This window comes from Melanostigma gelatinosum, assembly GCF_949748355.1.
Source record: "Melanostigma gelatinosum genome assembly, chromosome: 20".
Classification (NCBI taxonomy): Eukaryota; Metazoa; Chordata; class Actinopteri; order Perciformes; family Zoarcidae; genus Melanostigma; species Melanostigma gelatinosum.
The window spans coordinates 15,313,110-15,329,179 of record NC_136653.1 but is presented as its reverse complement, the minus strand read 5'-3'; the positions used below and the strand labels follow the sequence as shown (position 1 = coordinate 15,329,179).

General features: G+C 45.1%; 3 protein-coding genes across 4 annotated transcripts in view; 2 read left to right on the top strand and 1 right to left on the bottom strand.

The window, feature by feature from the left end:
* Nucleotides 1-5,069, top strand: part of LOC306793971 (disks large-associated protein 1-like) — a 47,197-nt gene extending 42,128 nt beyond the window's left edge. The window contains exons 9-11 of the mRNA XM_079291817.1: nucleotides 1,184-1,275; nucleotides 1,714-1,866; nucleotides 2,400-5,069. Of these exons, the coding sequence (XP_079147943.1) occupies nucleotides 1,184-1,275; nucleotides 1,714-1,866; nucleotides 2,400-2,618 (464 nt within the window). The 3' untranslated portion in view covers nucleotides 2,619-5,069. The remainder of the gene's footprint in view (nucleotides 1-1,183; nucleotides 1,276-1,713; nucleotides 1,867-2,399) is intronic.
* A 1,178-nt stretch (nucleotides 5,070-6,247) lies between these two features.
* On the bottom strand, nucleotides 6,248-10,985 carry tgif1 (TGFB-induced factor homeobox 1). Of its 2 annotated transcripts, XR_013772904.1 has the most exons (4): nucleotides 10,727-10,985; nucleotides 8,707-8,936; nucleotides 7,024-7,904; nucleotides 6,248-6,556 (listed from the first exon to the last, which is right to left on the bottom strand). XR_013772904.1 is itself a non-coding variant. In XM_079291659.1 (3 exons), exons 1-3 carry the CDS (start codon nucleotides 10,740-10,742, stop codon nucleotides 7,236-7,238), a joined length of 915 nt encoding a protein of 304 aa, XP_079147785.1. In that variant the 5' UTR covers nucleotides 10,743-10,985; the 3' UTR covers nucleotides 6,248-7,235. The 2 variants fall into 2 exon arrangements, 1 of the variants encoding a protein (XP_079147785.1); XM_079291659.1 differs by having other exon boundaries at nucleotides 6,248-7,904.
* A 2,671-nt stretch (nucleotides 10,986-13,656) lies between these two features.
* Nucleotides 13,657-15,717, top strand: otud1 (OTU deubiquitinase 1). The gene has a single exon (XM_079291881.1). The coding sequence runs from the start codon at nucleotides 13,782-13,784 to the stop codon at nucleotides 15,135-15,137; it is 1,356 nt and encodes a 451-aa protein (XP_079148007.1). The 5' UTR covers nucleotides 13,657-13,781; the 3' UTR covers nucleotides 15,138-15,717.
* The last annotated feature ends 353 nt before the right edge of the window (nucleotides 15,718-16,070 follow it).

Genomic DNA, 16,070 nt, shown 5'->3' with positions numbered 1-16,070 from the left:
GCTGATATCAGGTCTCTTCCTCATCCTCTCCTCCTCTCTGTTTTGGAGAGTGCTGATATTCATGATATTGGACCACAATAGCTGCTTGTTCCTGTCTCGGGCCCTCTGGCCTCCACAGACATACCGTGCATACTTATCAATAGGCCTCTGCTGGCCCCAGCCACACATCTGTCCTTTAGACACACTGTATAATGAACTCTCCCACAAACTCGGTGAAAGGGTTTCTCTCCCCGCTCCTCCAGGCAACTACTATTTGATCTTGATGTAACAAAAATATGCACACTGCAGAGCATGTCAGTATACACGCGTCCAAATATGTTTTATGCATATGCACTTCCATGCACATACCGGACGGAGCAAACGAGCCTCAGGCAGTAGGCACTTTATTTATACCTGACCGTACTGCACAGCTGATTCCATGTCTTACCGAAAATGTCATTGTTTATGCAGCTAGTGTGCTGTTATGGTTTCAGGCAAGATATTCTCTCACAGACAGGGAGCCTGTCTCAAGGTTATGTTTTCCCAGATCCCACGCTACCATGTACACACACACACACACACACAGGTACACACACCCATCCTGAAGGAGTAGAAAACATTGTAGTGCAGATTCATTACTCCCCCTCTCAGTTTCTGATCCCATTTTTCCTCAAGTACACTAATGTATGCACTGACAGTTCCTCTCCACAGGGATATGTGAGTCAATAGGGCTGACATCGGTGTCAGGTTATGCAGTACAATCTTGTTTATCTCATATATCAGTCTGCGAAACAGGCACTGTGAGAGAAATATACTGTAATAATATCGTCTTTTTGGACCATATGCTTGTTTCTTCTTCATACAGGACATCGATGAAGGCTTTTATTATGTGCTGTAAATGTGGCATTTTGCATTGTGTATTCATAAGGGATTGCTATTTTTGCATGTGTTCGGATTTGGAATGTCGGTGCATTTTAGTAATTATTTCACGTCCTTAAATGATGACCGTTTCTGAGAGACACGGATAAAAGAGGATTCTAGCGCATCCTTTTCTGTTGCATCGCGATTTGCCCCCCTCTCTGCTAGTGCTGCAACATGCCTGCAGTATGCGGTACTGTGAGTAATTGCATTGTGAATTCTGTGTGCGTGCGTGCGTGTGTGTACGTGCGCGCATCCATGCATGTGCGTCTGTGTCTTTCTGCAGTCCTGGGGAAGATCCGCAGTGCAGTGGGGAGTGCCCTGCTGCTGATGTCCCAGAAGTTCCAGCAGTTCCGGGAGCTGTGTGCAGAGAATCTGGTATGTGTCACCTCATCCACTGCATGCTTCCAGAGCCCTCCCCCCACAACACTGACATCATCCTGCACAAATCACCCTGACAGGACAGACCAGAGCTCATTTACTATGCAACTAGTGTAGAGTGTGCATCTGCACACCCTTACTGTCTTTCACATGCAGAAGATGGAATATGTTTGTATTGATGTTGTTTATGAAGCAGTGGACAACATTGAATCAAAGATTGTAACTTGACGGACAGACTTAAATATTGATATGTCAAATGCCTTGCCCCTCAATATGCATTTCAGTCACTTGAAAGCCAAATCTGTGCAATTTTGGTAAAACTGAGTCGTCCGATAGCAACAGCATCTTTCCAAAAATGCGTGATATGCACACTATGTGGTTGTATATGTGTGTTCATGCGGACCTTTTCATTTCTGTTACATTTTTGTGCATCAGAACCCAAATGCACACCCACGGCCCATCTCCCAGGACCTGGCAGGTTACTGGGACATGCTCCAGCTGTCTATCGAGAACATCAGCCTGAAGTTTGATGAACTCCACCAACTCAAAGCCAACAACTGGAAACCTCTGACCCCACCAGAAATCCAGGTGCATACACACATTGCCAATATGAAATCCATCGAATCTCAATTTTGTTTTGGAATGCTTTACTAACCCGCATGTTATCTGCCGTCACTGCTGTACACTTAACATTGCACGTCCGAATGACTGGCAGCTAAGCTTTGTCGTAGCATGTAGTGCATATGTGTTGCATACGCTCACGTTTGCCTGCCTGTCGTCACCACTTGTGTTTTTGTTTGTTCTGTCTTGTTGTCGACAGTGAGCCGCTTTTGAGAAGCTACACTTCCTGCCAGGCACCGTTGGGGCCTGTCCGTCTCCAATGGTCACTTTTACCTCAGACAATGGCAACCGCCGCGCTCTCTTACCCCACGCGAATGGCTGCCACTGTGAACCATAACCTCATTTCAAAGTTGCATGCGCATTATGCCGACAAAAGCTCCACTGCTCTTTCTAACCCGTACGCAAGCTGGCTGCAGTTGTGTTGCTCCTTACTGTGTTTAGCTGCAGCTTGACATGAGGACTCAGTGGTTTATCACTCAGACTTTGTTATTCCTGTCCAGGAGAGAAGGATGCCCCCACCTGTGCCAAAGAAGCCCCTGAAGGGCCGCCACCCTCCCCTGGCTAGGGACCGCTCGCTGGAGAGCTCTGAGCGCCAGCGTCTGGAGGCTCGCAAGCGCCTGCTAGCTGCCAAACGTGCCGCGTCCGTTCGGCAGAGCTCCGCTACCGAGAGCGCAGACAGTATCGAGATCTATATCCCAGAGGCTCAGACCAGACTATGAGACACACGGATGCATGTACCCACACACGTGCCCGATACACTGTTCCATACACACTGAAGCACTGAATGGTAAGGCTAGGGTGCTAAAATAACATAATCACATTTTTGTTGCGGACTTCCCAGATCACTGTGGAATTAGTCACAATGGAAGAAGAACAAGAAATGTACATTTACAGCATTTATTTATGTATTTATCAACCCCCCCCCCTCCTTCATTTCCTTCTCCCAGCTTTGATGTAGCAGTCCCGCCTCACTTACAAAGATGTATCTCATCCCTTTTTTAAGTGGCCTAATATTACAAAGTAAGCCAGGTGTAGCACAGCAGTGATGCTTCACATTATTATGTTTCATGTGCTGAAAATCAGAGGTAAACAGGGAAGGAGCATACATGTTCATGTGGACTGTGTGTGTGTATGTATGTACATGCAAACACATACGAGTGATGTGTTTTATCTGCTCTGATCAAATGTATCAAATCAAATGGAAAGACCAGACCTGACCGATTGACTCATATTTAAGATGTATTATTTATGCTTATTTTGTTTTTGATATTTGTATAAAAAGACCACGATCTGACTTTTGATATATTTAATGAGGCCAAACATTATGAAAGGAAATAATGGTGAAAAGACCAGACAAGGAAGCTACGGTGTCCAGTTAGCGACACAATTCGCCCTCTGTCTGAAAATGGGTCTTTCCAGTAGCAAGAGGTCGATCCCCTTAAGAAAGGTCAGATGTTGCTCCTCCAGGTGAGGCAAAGTGGCCATTGAGCCAGGAGCAGGTCCTGTGCTTCTGCAAAGACTGCAATTCACTGAAAGAACCACTGTTTGAAAAATGTCACAAAGCTAATCTATGTGTGATTGAGAGAAAGAGAGTGTGTGTGTGTGTGTGTGTGTGTGTGTGTGGGATGATTCAGATGTTCATTTCAAAAGTGCTTCCTATTTTTCTAGGTCTCATGGGTCCTAGTTGTAATTGAAGATGAAGGTAGCAGTATCAACGAACTGTAAACAAACCACCCATCTTGTCTCATTCTGAAGTTTGTATCAAGAACATACAGTAACATGACGCGCATGCTGATATTTTTGTCTTTTTTAAAACAGGCTGAATCCTTTCTCATGTTGCGTTCAAACTCTTCGGCGTTACAGGCATTGCTAAAATACTGATATTTGGTACAATACTGGTAGTTGTACTGTATTTTATGACGTCATTTTTAAACAAGAGAGGTGTATTGACAGTATTGGGACGAAAGGACTGAAAAAGGGAATATTTCCTCCTCACTGTGTGTGCACTATCTCTGCCTCCAGATGAAGCAATTCAAAATAGATCCAATTTATAATATTTTGTATTCATGTTTAATTTATTGATTAGGAGAACAATGACTGTTTATTGACATTGTGATTATCATTATGCACTGACAACAAGGCCCTTCTACTGTGTTCATTTTTTATTTGTGTTGATTATTTAGCATGACGGGCACCTTTTTGTCTTTTCTGTTTCAGTGATCAGCCTTAATTTCTAATAGTCGAGCACAACAGCGGTCTCAGGGGAAGAAGTGTGTGTGTGTGTGTGTGTGTGTGTGTGTGTGTTTGTCTGTCTGAGAGTGTGACTGACTTCATGTGACTGTGTGTGACCCATGGCTTTGTCTCTTACTGTATATAAAACGCCAGTCACCAGGATAGGCCATGATGGTAAACAGGGGATCAGTATCCATGCCATCTTTTGATTGATGCTCCGATTGAACATCCCGAATTCCTTCAATGTAACTGCTTGAATGTGGAGACAATCCTGAGCCAGTTTTACCATCACATACTTGTTTTGATAACAGAATAGCAGGGCATTGGGGCGTAGTTTGATTCTCTGTGTTGATCTGACAGAGTTTTGTGCCATTGGATAACTATAGGTAGCCTATGGGTATATTTCTGCTATTTGTCCCAAACGGCTACCTGACATTTTCACTTAGAGACGTTTGTGAAGGAACTCAAGTGATGAAGTAACCGTAAAGTATGATTTGTATTTCCTTTAGTTGGTTCAATATGAAGTTAAGAGAGGATGCCTACAAATAATAATCGTTCAAACTTATTGCCATTTCATGTAGATGGTTATTTTAGTATTTTTTTTTTTTACTTTGGAACTTGTATTTCAATTGAATTGTCTGTCAAATGATTGACTACTTATTTATGTTTATGATATTAACATATCAATATCATGCTCCTGGTATAGCAGGGAGATAGAAACCAGAATGTTGGATTGTGGTTAATCGCTAAACTCTAAAGACACTCCAGCACTTCTGAAGCTTGTGACGTAGTTATATTCAGAGAAAAACATTCAAATCAACATGTGTACATACATGAATGTTTCCCTATGTAAATGTCCACAAACCCCCCCCCCCCCCCAATCAAATAACCTATTAAGCAAATATACATTTTGTAATTAATGTTATTACACTGTTGATGTTATGGCACGTGTATGAGCTCTTATCAGCATTAAAAAATATATCATTGCCATCGTGTTCATTTCTTTTGCTGTCTCCACATGTGTTTTCAATTGGAAGATAATTAAACAAATTACAAGGCCAGCATGGTGTGCTTTTAGGGCATTCCCCTTCCGCAGAGGCGGGTCCCCGTAATTAGACAGCATTTCTGGCCTTGGCTTAGCCCCGACACTCCTGTGCATGCAGCGTCTGGTGATTCGTCATTCATACATCAGTCATGCTGATGATGGGAGGCATGCTGACCTCAGTGGCCAGAGTTCAGGAGAGGAGGGGGGCGGGGGGGGGTGATGGAAATGTGTGTCGTCTTTGTATGAAGCCTGGCCCAGGGTCAGTCTACCTCTCAGAGGACCCACCACGGTGGGCCTGGAGGTCTGCTTAAACCCGTGGAAGTTGTTACATCCCCAAGTTTGGACCCAACCTCCACCGCAAGAGCCGTCATTTCTGACAGGCAATGTCTGACAAAAAGTGAAAAAAAATCGAAATGCATTCTGAACATTTTGATGAATCACTCCAGCGACCAGCCTAGTAAATGTTTTTTTTAAATATACTACTTTGATATTGCCTTTTAGATACAAGTGCAGACTATAGCTTGCTGATAAGTAAGGATAGGGTTCTGATTGTTCCTGCGGTCTTAATGAAACCAAAAAAACAACCTCAGCAAACGTTTATATTGTTTCAAGAGTAATAAAGACAAGAGATCCTATTGAGGCCAATCAAGAAGCTTTAGCAGGACCAGGAGGGAACAGCTGTCGTCCTAGCCTGGAACGAGCCAGCGCACTCAGTTGTAAGCTGACTTACATCGACTCTATTGAGATGCAGGCGCACATAAAGCCCCTTTGGCAAGAAACTGTTGACGTCTGCCATTTGCTCGTGTTAATTTATGCAGGATTATGCTAATTGACAAGAGCCGTTGTAAACCTCTCGCACACAGGAATGTCTCTGAAAGCCTAACGGTAGCCTATGGAAAGACATGAACACGATGCTATTTCTGCTCCTTTTATTTACAGAGCATTGTGACTTAATACGCTCTGCGTATCCTTAAGGGATGAATCGGTAATCTCCACAAAGTTCAGTAGGATTTACAAGAACAAGAAGCCTGTATGAATGTGCGTGATCCGAGTGATAGAAACGGTGAGATGTAGAAACACAAAACTTTATTTGAATCCCATGTGACCCCTATTTGCCACAAACATTGCACAGTATGAAAAGAAATCACATCATTGGGCATCATGTCACATTTAACTATACACATGGTCCTATTATACATGGAAATGCGTTTTTTTTTTTGGTGATTTCAAAATTGCTGTCTTAGTCGGGTTGTAAAACAGCAAATGTAGAAAAGACATCTGTAGTGTTTAATTTTCCAGTCCACTGGCCGTCGTTTTCCGCTGAGTGATGGGATGAAGGCTCAGACTAAGAACCTGCTACATTGGTCATCTGAAATATCCCTTAGTGGGGAAAAACAAAACAAAAAAAGAGTAAAAAACAAAATAAAAGCATAGGATTTTTCTTTTAAAATAGCTAAAAGTAAATTACAAAACTATACTCATGAAAACACAACAATTACTACAGTAGTGAAGAAGTTTGTCATAGATGCTGAGAGCAAAGTATGCTTAAGACACTGAGATGACCTTCCTCTGCCTTTTAGTGTGCAAACAAACATGGCAGACTAATCATGAGCTGATCTCTGAAATGTAAAAGAGTAAACGTGTGTGGACATGTGACCGATCTGTGTGACCGGTCTGCGAAGGAGCGCTGATTCTAGCTCATTCTCCGTTCTCTAAAATGATACACAGTATAATGGAAAAGACATAAGACAGGCAGCATTTCTCCGATAACATTTTTGGTCCCTGTGTGCAAATAAGATACACATGTAGTTACATATGCATGTATGTGAAATGAATAAACAACTTACAGCCAAGGCACCTCGATACAGTTTGTTTTTTTTTCAATAAAAAAAACGTCCTCATCAATTTGATTGGTATACCAAAAATAGAAATGATCAGGCTTTCATGTGGATTTGTTCTCTGTTGCGTGCAGACAAGTCACTGAACTCTGACGAGTTCCACAGTCGAGACACAAAGTCAGTCTCTAATCCATCCTCTTCTTCTTCTTCTTCTGTCACTTTTAGGAGACCAGCTGTTTGGCTTGCAGCTCCATCTCCGCGGCCCGTTTGAGGGCCACATCCACCAGGAGCTGGAAGCCGCTGAAGTCTTGCGTGAGGTCTGGAGGGGTGGGGGGAGGGGTGTTGAAGAGCCCGCTGCGGGGGCTCAGGTTGCCCTCCATGCCGGTGCTGCCGAGGATGCTGGTAGTGGTGGGGAGGGGCTTGCCGCCCTGCCCGTCATCCTGGCACCTGAGCAGCGCCTGGACCTGCATGGCCTGCAACAGCTCAGCTGCCCTGTCGCAGTTCATTCCCGGCACGGAGGGGTGGGAGGCTGTCGGGCTTCCCTGCATTGCTGTGGTGACAGTGGTGTGACAGATGACGGAGGGGCGGGTGGGCATGAGCCCCGGAGAGGGGCACAAAGAGGTCGGAGAGGGTGTGGAGGGAGACTCTGTCTTCCTCAGGACACCGGGCACATCGGGTTCGAAGCTGGAGGGATGGAGGACGCGCTTGTCATAGCTCTCCTCGCCGCCGCCTGCAGGGCTGCCGTGTTTCGGGGACTGGGAGCTGTCGGAGAAGCTGTCGCCCGCTTTGCTACCTTTTCTGGAGATGGTAAACTGGTTCGGATCTTTGCCATCTTTTCTCAGCATCTCTGGAAGAAGTCGCCGCCGCGCGTTAATGAACCAGTTGCACACCTGGAGAAGACGACAACAAAAATCCATGCGGTGAGAAAGTAGCATTACATGGCTCACTTATGTTCTGCCATGCCATTTAAAAGGAAATCACTTAGGTACACTTATCCCCATGTGCGGATTGCACCTGTGTTTTCAATAGAGAAATCGAAATAAAGAAAACAAAATGAAACACCGACCCAACCCGTCCTACACTACGTCACACCAGAGGCTGTATATTTCACACCATTAGCATTTTCAGCACTGCAGAAATCAAAAACCAGACCAAAGATTAGCACAACATCTCAAAAGTATGAGAAGCTAAACGTTAACTTTCAACAAAAGGTCCAGTTTGGAATTCTATATCCTGTATTCAAAAATACTCGTCAATAAAAAGGAATCTCCTTTGTCCCAGCAGTAATCACGGTCATCTCCCTTCCGGTTCCCTCAGTTCTCCAGGCTAGTCGTAACTAGCTCGGGGAGACTTGCAGCTCTAACCATGCAAATGACTCCGCATTGTTCCCAGACAGCTGGGATGGAAAGGGGCTGGAGGGAGGGAAATTCCTGTCCAAGTGCCTCAGCCAAGCCCTCAGCACACAGGGAGTGAGTTCACTCACTTTGTCTCAGACTTTCATGTTGCAACATCAAGCTGGTTTGGACAACCTTCAATTCACTGTTGATGTGTCATGTTCTGTTTGTCATCACGACAGGAAATGATTCAACCGAGCTGACACTTGCTTCCTCTGGACTTTTGCAGTGATTTGTTTACGCTCTAAGGGTTCAGCGGTGGCGGAAGCTTAGGTAATCCTATCTTCTCGGTCCATACCTGTAGTGTGGAGAGCTGAGTCTGCTTGGACAGGAGGGCTTTCTCCTGCTCCGACGGGTAAGCGTTGTAACGGTGCTCGTACAGCCAGTCCCTTAGGATCTGAACCGACTCCTTGGGCAGATTTCCCCGCCGTTTCCTCTTCCCGCTGCTCCCCGAGCTGGACGACAGGTCCAGGGGGGCGTCGACGCTGTCCTCGTCATCCGTCTCGCTCCCCGACAGCATCATCAAACCTGAGCAAGCGCGGTGGAGACAAGAGTGTGTGTGTGAGAAAAACAAGACAAAAGAAAATGTATCCTCTTATGTCAGCCACCCTGTTGCCAGTCTCCCAGCCGCAGCCGTTCACCAAAACACAAGCTGTCTGGGAGGCAGCTGATGTGTCAGAAGCAAGCTGTCAAGTTCAGCCACGTGATTCATATAAGGAGCGAGGGAGGGTGTGAGGAGCAGGAGGAGGAGGAGGAGGAGGAGGAGGAGGAGGGAGGGAGGGATGAAAGGGGAGGGGGGGGGGGACGTCACAAAAGGCTGGTCTGATGCTGTGTCAGTTATAAAACCTGCCTCGACAAATACAAGCCAGGTCTATTGCACAGACTGGGAGCACACATTGCATGCTTGGATAAGTAGAGTACACTGGGCTGACCACAAGAGCAATCCCAGCATAAAAGGGAGATTTTGTGTTTGAAGAACAGCAGCAGCCTTTTGTAATGATTACAGAGCTTTCTTATTGAATTGTAGGCATGTCTAATCCAAGCCAATCATGATCAAACAGGATTTGGATTGAAAGAGGGAAATAAATCTGCTGTTAAAACTTTGATCAGATTTGTAGTGTGTTTCAGTGCCGTTTTTAGCATCTGTTAAATTGTACGTAGGCTCCAATTGACCCACGTCATGAATATAAATAAGTACTTTTTTTTTGTTGCTGGTGGTATCCATAAGCACTATTTACACATGTTTATATTCACTATTTACGCAGCTCACTCTTCAGGCTGCCCAGACCCCATTCAGCAATAAGAGTCGGAGTGCATTTAATCCACGACCCTATGCAGTCTGCTCCGGGGCAAACTAGTGCGAAAGCAGGAAGAAAGTTCCCAAGTCTGAGCGGCCAACAGGATGAGGTAATTACGTAGGCTGGAGCGAGGGGGAGGGGAGACCTGTTGCAAATCAGCGTCTCCAGACTAAACAAAAGAATCTAGGGCTGCGTGGTTCTTTGTATGCGATTCAAAAGTTTATACACGCAAAACAGTGAGTTCGCCATGAACTTAACTCCCTCCGAAATGTCACAGTTTACCAGAGTGAGGGGGGAATACGTTTGAAAAGGCATAAAAGGTCCTGGTTTAGTAAGTTGAAGTAACTTGTAAGGGGTTTTCTATTGTGTGTGTGTGTGTGTGCGCGCTGCACCACGAGGTCCATGAAATGTAACAAGGCAACAGCAACTTCCCACAATGAGGTCAGGATGATTATGAGCCTACGATTGGATTTAGATACCGTTTAAAAAAAAGGTGCTGGTGGTGTTTCCGTTCGTGGAAGAAGAGATGCTATCGGGGTTTTTTTTTAAAGCTCGGACGGAGTGTAAATGCAACACTTCAGACTCTTGAACTCACAACAATAGCCAAACTTTGACTTGAACCATCACTTCTCCTGAAAACTTCGACGCAAATGTAGCGTCTGTGACTTCAAATGAGCGCGTATTCAAACCGAAAGCGAGCCGCGGGTTTAATTAAGTTTTGACATTTTACGGGGGCTCCGAAGTTAGGCTAATTACACTGCGACCGGGAAAACTACACGTATGGCGACACGGTCGTATGTTATTGTGCCAAAACTTGAATTAAACATCTCTTAAAAAGCAAACCTAGCTTGCTCGACTTTTGATATCGCGCCAGCACATGGCAGAAAGAAATCCCCCTGTCATGTCTGGGAAGGAAACAATAGACTGCACGGTTTGCATGTGAGGGAAATCGTTCTGCTCGCTGTCTCCGGGCATCTAAACTCGTTTTGACTTTATTTTTCTCATAAGCATCCAACCTACCCTTTTTCGTCTTCATTTCCCCCCCGCAAATGTCCACTTTATCCTCGTCAAGCGCAGAAGAAAATAGTCTTTGTGTTAGTGCAGTGTTTTCCTCTTTTCTCCAGATATCCCCAGCGTGTATCCGAATATCCGAAAATCCTTATTCATCAAAACTCGCTTCTTCCCCCTGTTTTTTTTAAACAAAAATGTTTTTCTTTCTTCTGATCGTCCTTGTTTGGAGACGGGAGGGGGTTACCTGAGATCTCTGCGTCCCTTCGGCTCAAAGCCCTGTTTCTCATTGACTGTGTGTTTGATCCTGAAACTGGGTGACAGCTATCTTTGACAGCTGCGTGACTCAACGCACAGAGATCCTCCCACCGCGGAGGGCTAGAGGGAAAAACCTCTGACATCAGCGTGGCTTGTTCCACTGACATGGATACAGTGTAGCCAAGCTGTTCCCGCTGCAGACCCCCCCCCCCCCCCCCTCACAAAGCCAAACAAACGCCGACACCGTGTATATTCAATTATGAACCACAAAAAAAGGCGTTGGTTTAGGCGGGCAGTCCGAATCACAACAACAACAACAGCAGCAGCAGCAGCAGGCTGCTGGAGAGCACTGCGGACCTCGTGGTAACACCCCACACAAATAACAACCGCGATGAAATATCACATCTTTATTGATAAAGGCTATGGCTTTTTGGGCAGATGGTGACTTGTGGTGTACCTGCCTTGTAGTCGGTATCGATATGGTCGCATTTTGTGGTTTTATTTCTCTCCTTTTATGTCACTTTAGCAGCGATTTTGTTGCCCGTTAACACATCGCGAAGAAGTATATGTGCCATTTAATTGCGTTGTACTCCCTGTGTATATATGAGCGTAAAATCCACATTATTGTGCACAATAACAAGTTGACCCATATTCGCAATACCAGCACACGCTGTGTTTACTGCACTTTTCCCTCCAATGTCGTCACCGTGGAAGCTCATTCTGTTGTATCAATGTAGCGACTGAATCACTTTTCCTGTGGTTTTTGGTCATTTCCTTTTAAAATGTTCACATTATCTAAAAGTCTGTCGTTCCAATTCACCGCGGGAATGAGAACATGTGTAAAACCAGTCCAGGTCTATGTGTATGTATGGGGAGGGGGTGTTGAGCCATCCCTGTACCAGCTGCAGGTCGGTGCACCAGTTCATGTTACTGAAGACAACACGACAGCGAAGCAAACGATCCGAGGCGCTCATTTGTATGCCGCGCACAGCCTTGCGACAGCTGCCGTAGCGCCGCCTCTTTGCGTGCATTTGTTCCAGGCAGGCCGGTCGTTTCTCCACGTGAAGCTAAATGTCGCCCCCGCGTGTGCATGTGTGGGATTTCACTGGAATGCAAAGTCATTGGAAAAACGAGATGAGATCCTCGGCCTCCCTCTGGTGGGCGTTCGACTGCTGTGCGAGTTAAGTGACGTTTTGTAAGAAGTGGCGTTGGTTTGAAAAAAAACAACAGAGAAAAATATTATATTGTGTCCACTTGATAAATAACACATCTTTAGTAAATAGTATAATTGTCATCACCCAAACGCCCCATGTTGTAATGTTTCTTATTTTTGACAAAGTCATTAGAAATGAAAACGGCCAACCCACCATTGGCAGTCTCAACTTAATCATGTATATTAGTTCGACATTTTTATTTGTAAGGTTACTTTTCATCTGTTACTGTAACTAACTCCACTGAGGTCATATCTATATTAAGCACCAAACGTAATGTGAATCAGTCAGTGTGTTAAAATTAGACATGAGCAGGTCAGGCCTGCTGTCGCCACCACTGAGCTCATATCAGCCAGCTCCATTATTCAACACTATGTGTCACACCCTTCAACCGAACGAATAATAGTTATTATAATAAGTATCATAATCACCACTGTAATAATGAAAATGCTGAATCTCAAAAACCCAATTGTAGTGCTTGCTGAAGTATTTTCTATTTGGCAGGCCTCTTAAAATACTGGTAGTAAATGATTGATTTCATTATTCATTGAACTGAAAAACAAACAAACTTAAATTCAACAAGTTCACTTAATATTTTGTATTGATGCTGTGAGCTTTAGTTTGGTTATTTATTTTATTCGTGTTGTAGGGACTTTTTTCCCCCCGAAAGAAAGAGTAACAGCCCACTTTAACTTGTTACTGTCATACATACTGTCACCCAGCTCATACTCATCAAATCCTGAACATTTGTCGACTGATCAACAGTGACGCACTTCTTCATTTAGAACCTGACAGTGGACAGCTGCGTCAAGCTGCATACCAACATTATGACCCATACCGGACATTGGCTAACCTGCCTTCAAAATAAAGTTATCATTATCACGTAATTCTCAACAATGATAATATTGAGTACAGTAATAACAATGTGACAACACACTTCAAACAAACCGTGCAAAATGTCAACATAAAGCTTATTCTGAACATGTCTATGTGCAAGAAAAGTGTGCACAGAACTCCTTCTAGTGCCTGTGACAAGTCAAGTGAAGCCCACACAGGTTTTGCCAATTTAACTAATTAGCCGTTGTGACTTTTAATCCAATTAGCTGCACCAGTGGTGATCTTGATGTGCACTGTTCAAGTTGAATCATGGAACGAGTCCAAAAAAGAAGCGACATTATATCTACGTTGATTCAATGTTACAAGACATTAACAATGACATTTTTTAAAGTTCAAATTTCACTTTATATATATATTTAAAACAATTTAACAATGCTCTATTGGTCGATACGAATTTTATTTTTTAAAGCATTTGAACGGAAGACGTATCGGTTTCATTCTGTCTGACTTCACATTGTTGAAGCAGAGTGTCTTGTTACATTTTAAAGTCTAAAATTAGGGAGGCTCCCCGACAGCAAATGACGCAAGCCGAAAGCGGACCGTCTGCGCGTCTCCGTGTGTCAATGGTACCCGGACTCCGGGCCATGGAAACGTCCCCTACAACTGTGCTGTTTGTTGACGACACGTTGGGTATTTTTAGATGTTGTCATCTTTCCGTAACAGCCCGGCTGCGACGTTCAGTATAAAGGACTCCTTCCAAAATGCAGCTGTACAACAGTGTGCTGACACACTACCCGAGGGCGTCTCGCAAAGTCACAATAACTTTGTCGACCAGATCCGAGCGTCTGAACCCGCCAACGCCGAGCTCCTCTGACGCTCGCAAACCAGGATTTACCACTTCCACGACCAACGGGGATCCGGTGAGAGAGACTGCTTCTTCCGCAAACATGCCTGCCTTTTCGTGTTACAAGGCTTCATCTATGAGGCCTGTTTACTTCACATCCACCGCTGAGATATTAGTCCGCAGACCCGATGGAGTGGAGAGGACTGTGCCTGTCCATGTCGTGAGGGAGTCCAAGACCAGACCCCTCTCTCCCGACTCACATAATGGGGACAGAATCCTCGATGAGCACTGTGGCTCTGACGTGATTGTGGACTTGATAGATCGTATTAGAAATGGCACGGATGAGCTTTTTCCTGACTGTCCCGAGCTGGTTGGAAGTCACATTTTCAACAGAAGCAACACCTGCGGACCCAGAAGAGAAGAAAGCAAGAGGGTGGCTGGAAACTCAAGTGAGGACGATACAGTTTCAGCAACTAATGCCCCCTTCAGAAGCAATGGATGTGACTTATCACATGAAGGGGGAACAGTCCCCTCCAGAGCAGATCGCCCTGAAGACCTCACAAAGGCAGATCTTCGGGATCTGAGCAGTGGCAAAGCTGCTCCAGCATCGGATGAGAGACGGGCCTTTGAGCTCAGCGTTCTGCAGGAATCCCCCCCACAGAGATGCAAAGAGCGCGAGCAGGTCAACAACAAAGTCACCCGGTACCTGGCGGAAGTCGAGAAGCAAAACAAGTACCTCCAGGAGAGGCACAAATACAGGTACCACATCATTCCAGATGGCAACTGTCTGTACAGAGCTGTGTGCAAAGCCACGTACGGGGACCAGGCGAGGCGCAGGGAGCTGAGGGAGCAGACGGTGCACCACATCGCCGACCACCTGGAGGAGTTCAGCCCCATCATCGAAGGGGACGTAGGAGAGTTCCTGATCAACGCGGCGCAGGACGGCGCCTGGGCCGGTTACCCCGAGCTGCTCGCCATGAGCCAGATGCTGAACGTCAACGTCCACCTGACGACGGGAGGGAGCTCGGAGAGCCCCACCGTCTCCACCATGGTGCACTATCTCGGGGACGAGGACGCCTCCAAAGGGGCCATGTGGCTGAGCTGGCTAAGCAACGGCCACTACGACGTCCTTCTGGACAAGTGTCTCCCCAACCCGGAGTACGAGGACTGGTGCAGCCACTCGCAGATGCAGAGGAAACGAGACGAGGAACTGGCCAAGTCGATGGCCGCCTCCCTATCCAAAATGTACATTGAGCAAAATGGATCGGCGTGAAATGAATGAATTCAAGGACGCACACTGATCCAGTAGAATGCAGGACCTCTGATTCTGCTTGGTAGTCTACATGATTGAAAATATATTTTTTATAAGATTTATATCTGCAGAGAGAGGAAGTGCAGTGCACATACTTTGTATTTTGTACATGCCAGCGTTGCCAAATTAGTGGCAGTGTTTTCTGGAAGAGTTTGAAAGTGTGTGAGGCTGTTCTTTGTGATAGGGTTATGGGTTATGTTGATATGATTGAACCTCTTTAATGCTGATAAGTTACTGTATGAGGAAGTGCTTTTGGGGTATTTATTTGCCTTTTTATTGGCAGACCTGTTGTTTTTCTATGTTTGTGCTTTGTAGACCATTGCCATTTACAGAAAAAATAACTTTGATTTGGTATTTGTCACTGTAGCTCCTGTTAAATATCTGTAATGCTACTCTCTTTTGCACAAAAGTCCTGTCAGACAAGTCCGGAGAGTTTAATTTGCGTCTGTGAGAACAATTCAAGGCTTCTTTTTTTCTATTATTCCAGTTCTCCTCAGGCTTTTGATGAACTATTTCAAAATAAAGTTTTGAAGAAACTTGATTCACAGTGATTTCACGTTTAATTTTCATGCTCATTGCTTTATTATCCTTCTCATGCGTACGTTGCCACATATTCTTATTCAGCATCACAATGATAATGTCAGCTACGTCATCTTGGGTGCTGTCCTAAAGTGACGAGTGATGTTTGGAGTTTATTGCATGCAGTGACTCAGGAGCCTGCGGCCTCTGATTCAGGTCCAGGCTGCAGGACTTAGTGTATCAAGCAACTGTGATCTCAGTACACAGATCACAATGGACCTGAGCTGGGTCACAGCGATATGGAGGTTGAAAGCATTGTCTTTGCATAGCACTAAATCTTTTCATCAAAGTTGCTGTCCACCAGTAAAGTACATT